This window comes from Solanum lycopersicum, chromosome 10 (genome assembly GCF_036512215.1).
Source record: "Solanum lycopersicum chromosome 10, SLM_r2.1".
Taxonomy (NCBI): domain Eukaryota; kingdom Viridiplantae; phylum Streptophyta; class Magnoliopsida; order Solanales; family Solanaceae; genus Solanum; species Solanum lycopersicum.
In genome coordinates, this window is record NC_090809.1 from 26066743 (window position 1) to 26069877 (window position 3135).

Below are 3135 nucleotides of genomic sequence, written 5' to 3' on the forward strand. Positions count from 1 at the left end.
TGTCTGAATTTTTGCACTATCCACACCCAGCCTCGTCAGTGTGCTCATAGGGCAAATGTTTAAACTTGAACCTGCATCAACTAATGCTTTGTTTATCACTTTATCCTGATACTGAACCGAAATGTACAAAGCTTTATTGTGAGTTGTTCCTTCGATTGGCAGCTCATCTTTGTGAAAAGATATTTTGTAAGCTTCAAAGACCTGCCCCACCATTTGGGATACCTCTCCATGAGTGATGTTAGATGGGCCATAAGCTTCACCAAGGATCTTCAGAAGGGCATCTCGATGAGTTCGGAAGATTGCAGTAGCTCCAGAATTGATATTTGGGAAGGGGTTTTACTCAGCTGCTCAATGACAGAGTATTCTTTAGCTTTAACCTTTTTCCAAATACTTTGATCCTCGAGCTCTATGACTGGTGCTTTGGATTTGCTAGAGCTTCCCTGAACCAAATTTTCAGAAGTGTAAATTCTTCCAGATCTGGTGACCCCTGTTGCAACATCTGTCTCTTCCACATTTGTTTCTCTTTTGTTGTAATCCCAAGGTACAGCATGTGTGTCACATTGTATTGGGGCGGATGCCTTATAGACAGCGAACGGTGGTCTGGGTGCAGCAACTTCTACTTCAAATGGGGTGAGTCCTTGCACTATTAGTGGTGCTTGGGCAGTGGTAGGCATGGCTTCTTCTGTTTCGACGGCCCAGATAGATTCTACCCAATCCCAGACACCACCAGCTTCCACCATGTTGACTTGATGGTTAGGGAGAGGATTATTCGCAACATTCGGTGTAGGATCTTTCAGTTGGATGGTTTTTGTATCAATCAACATTTGAACCTTATCCTTAAGGGCTCTGCAAACTTCGGTAGTGTGGCCCTTCATCCCAGAATGGTAGGCGCAGACCTTGTTAGGGTCGTACCATTTCGCGCGAACATCCACAGGTAATGCAGGAATTGGAGAGACGTACCCAGCCTATTTCAGTCTCTCATAAAGTTGTGCTATGGGTTCAGCCAAAGGGGTATAGGTTTTTGTAGGTCTTCTTTCATAGGAAGGTCTGTTTCGGTAATTTGGTGTTTGAGTGGGTGGTGGAGTTTGGAAGTATGTTGGTTGAACATTATAGACAGGATATGAGGCATGCAAATATTGAGGAGGAGCATTTTGGTAATATATTGGCATGGGTTGGGGAGATATAGGGGGTGGAGCTGAGGGATGTTGAGGGTATGGGGTGTGAGGGTATGGGGTGTGAGGGTATGGGGATGGTGGTGGGTTTGTTGTCTTGTGCCTCAAAGGGGTCCTAGTTCCATGAGCCATCATTACAGAACCTGTTTTCTTTCGACTCTCTATCATTCCACCAGATTGCAAAGCCTTGTTGGTTGCTTGTAAAGCCTCCAAGTTGATGATAGTCCCATTCTTTATGCCTTCTTCAATTCTTTCGCCTAGTTTGATGATTTCAGCGAAACTCTTTTCAGCCACCAGCATCATTCGGTCATAGTATTGTGGTTCTTGGGCACGGATGAAATAGTCTTTCATTTGAGATTCTTCCATAGGGGGTCTGGCCCTAGCCGCCTCAGACCTCCATCTTATGGCATATTCTCTGAAGGATTCACTCGGTTTCTTCTTTAGGTTCTGAATGTAAAACCAATCAGGTGCATTTTCAATATTGAAACCAAACCTATTCATGAAGTCAGTTGCCATATCAACCCATTTTATCCATTTCCGCGAGTCTTGCTCAATGTACCATGATAGGGCCTCCCCAGTAAGACTCCTCATGAACAACTTCATGAGTATCCTCTCATCTCTCCCCACCCCTACAAGTTTGTCGCAATACATTCGTAGGTGGGCATTGGGATCCCCAATGCCATTGAACGTCTCAAACTTCGGAAGCTTGTATTCTTCGGGCAGTTCCACATCAGGATGCATGCACAGATCCTCATAGCCCAATCCTCCCAACTTTTTGTTTCCTTCCACGTGTTGTACCCTGTTGGTCAAGTTGTCTAATCTCTCAATCAGGGTTTTTATTAGGATGTCTTTCTGATGGGACTCTGATTCATGGAGGTCATGAGTTAGAGGGGCAATTTCAACATATATGGGATTGTTGTTCCCAAAAGTATATGGGATATTTGTGTTTGGGGTTATTTCTGGGACAGTTGGTTTGGTATGTTGGTAATAGTGGTGAAATGGAAATTGGGTATTTTGGGCGTGGGGTGGTGGAAAGGCATTTGGACGAGTGGGTTCAGGTGGGGATATATGGATTGGAGGATTGTCTGGCGTGGCTGTTTGATTAGGAGGATTGTCTATGTTTTCTCCAAATTGGGTTCCAAGAGAGATAGACAACTTGGCCAAATCACGCATGCTGGCTACCTCTTCTTCCAATTGCGAAATCTTGCGCTCGAGTCTTAGGATAAGATTACTATGAAGTTGTCCTCCCTCAGAAGCTTCTACCCTTTCAGTGGTGCTGTTGTCGTCAACCATTTTTCCTTTGTCTTTTGAGCTTGCTCTTTGAGAAGAAGGAGAAGGAGGGTCCCTTTTGATCGTGTATGTGCCAGGATGAAGGACAGATCAACCTTGGGAAATGGGAAAACAATAGAATCAAAAGAAAAGAGTTAGGGGTTAGGATAATATCATAATATCAACACGTTGTTTTGAAATAAACGCCCTAATTGCAAGGAACCTCGTTGAGCCAGAGGTAGGCCTAAGCGACACATAAGTGATGCATAATAATTAATTCAAGCCTTATTTGCCAATTTGGAGTTTAGAGTTAGACAATAGAACAACTTTCGATTATTGAAATAATTTCTGTTTATTACATCAATCTAAAGATAACTAAAGGGCTAGGGATAACATATGGGGAGTAAAGAGAAATAAATAATAATAAAAACTTTAATCATGTTGCTCTCCAATGTTAGGCACAATCTGCTTCTTCATTTCTGGGGTAATGTCATAATCAGTATTGAGGAGGTTGCGAGCCCATCTTCTCTCTTTTTCATCGCCAAAACCAGGAAGACCTCCTTCACTCAAATCTCTATGCTCTGCATCTTCTAAAAGCCATGCATAATATTCAGGCGTGCAGAAGGGTCGGTGCTCTTGAACATCGATAGTTATCACATTCTTCCATCTTCGCAGTATGGTGTTCACTTGCGGT

At 43.3% G+C, this 3135-nt stretch overlaps 1 protein-coding gene across 1 annotated transcript; it reads right to left on the reverse strand.

The window, feature by feature from the left end:
• Positions 1-269: 269 nt before the first annotated feature.
• LOC138338776 (uncharacterized) lies at positions 270-2465 on the reverse strand. Its single transcript, XM_069289863.1, has 2 exons — positions 1311-2465; positions 270-965 (listed from the first exon to the last, which is right to left on the reverse strand). Exons 1-2 carry the CDS (start codon positions 2463-2465, stop codon positions 270-272), a joined length of 1851 nt encoding a protein of 616 aa, XP_069145964.1.
• Between the last annotated feature and the right edge of the window lie 670 nt (positions 2466-3135).

Excerpts from the sequence above, each read along its gene's own strand:
- LOC138338776 (XM_069289863.1), bottom strand. The coding sequence starts at position 2,465 with ATGGTTGACGACAACAGCACCACTGAAAGGGTAGAAGCTTCTGAGGGA. Across the intron at positions 966-1,310 it reads GTCGAAAGAAAACAGGTTCT|GCTGGGTACGTCTCTCCAAT; the intron begins GTAATGATGGCT and ends AGACTGAAATAG.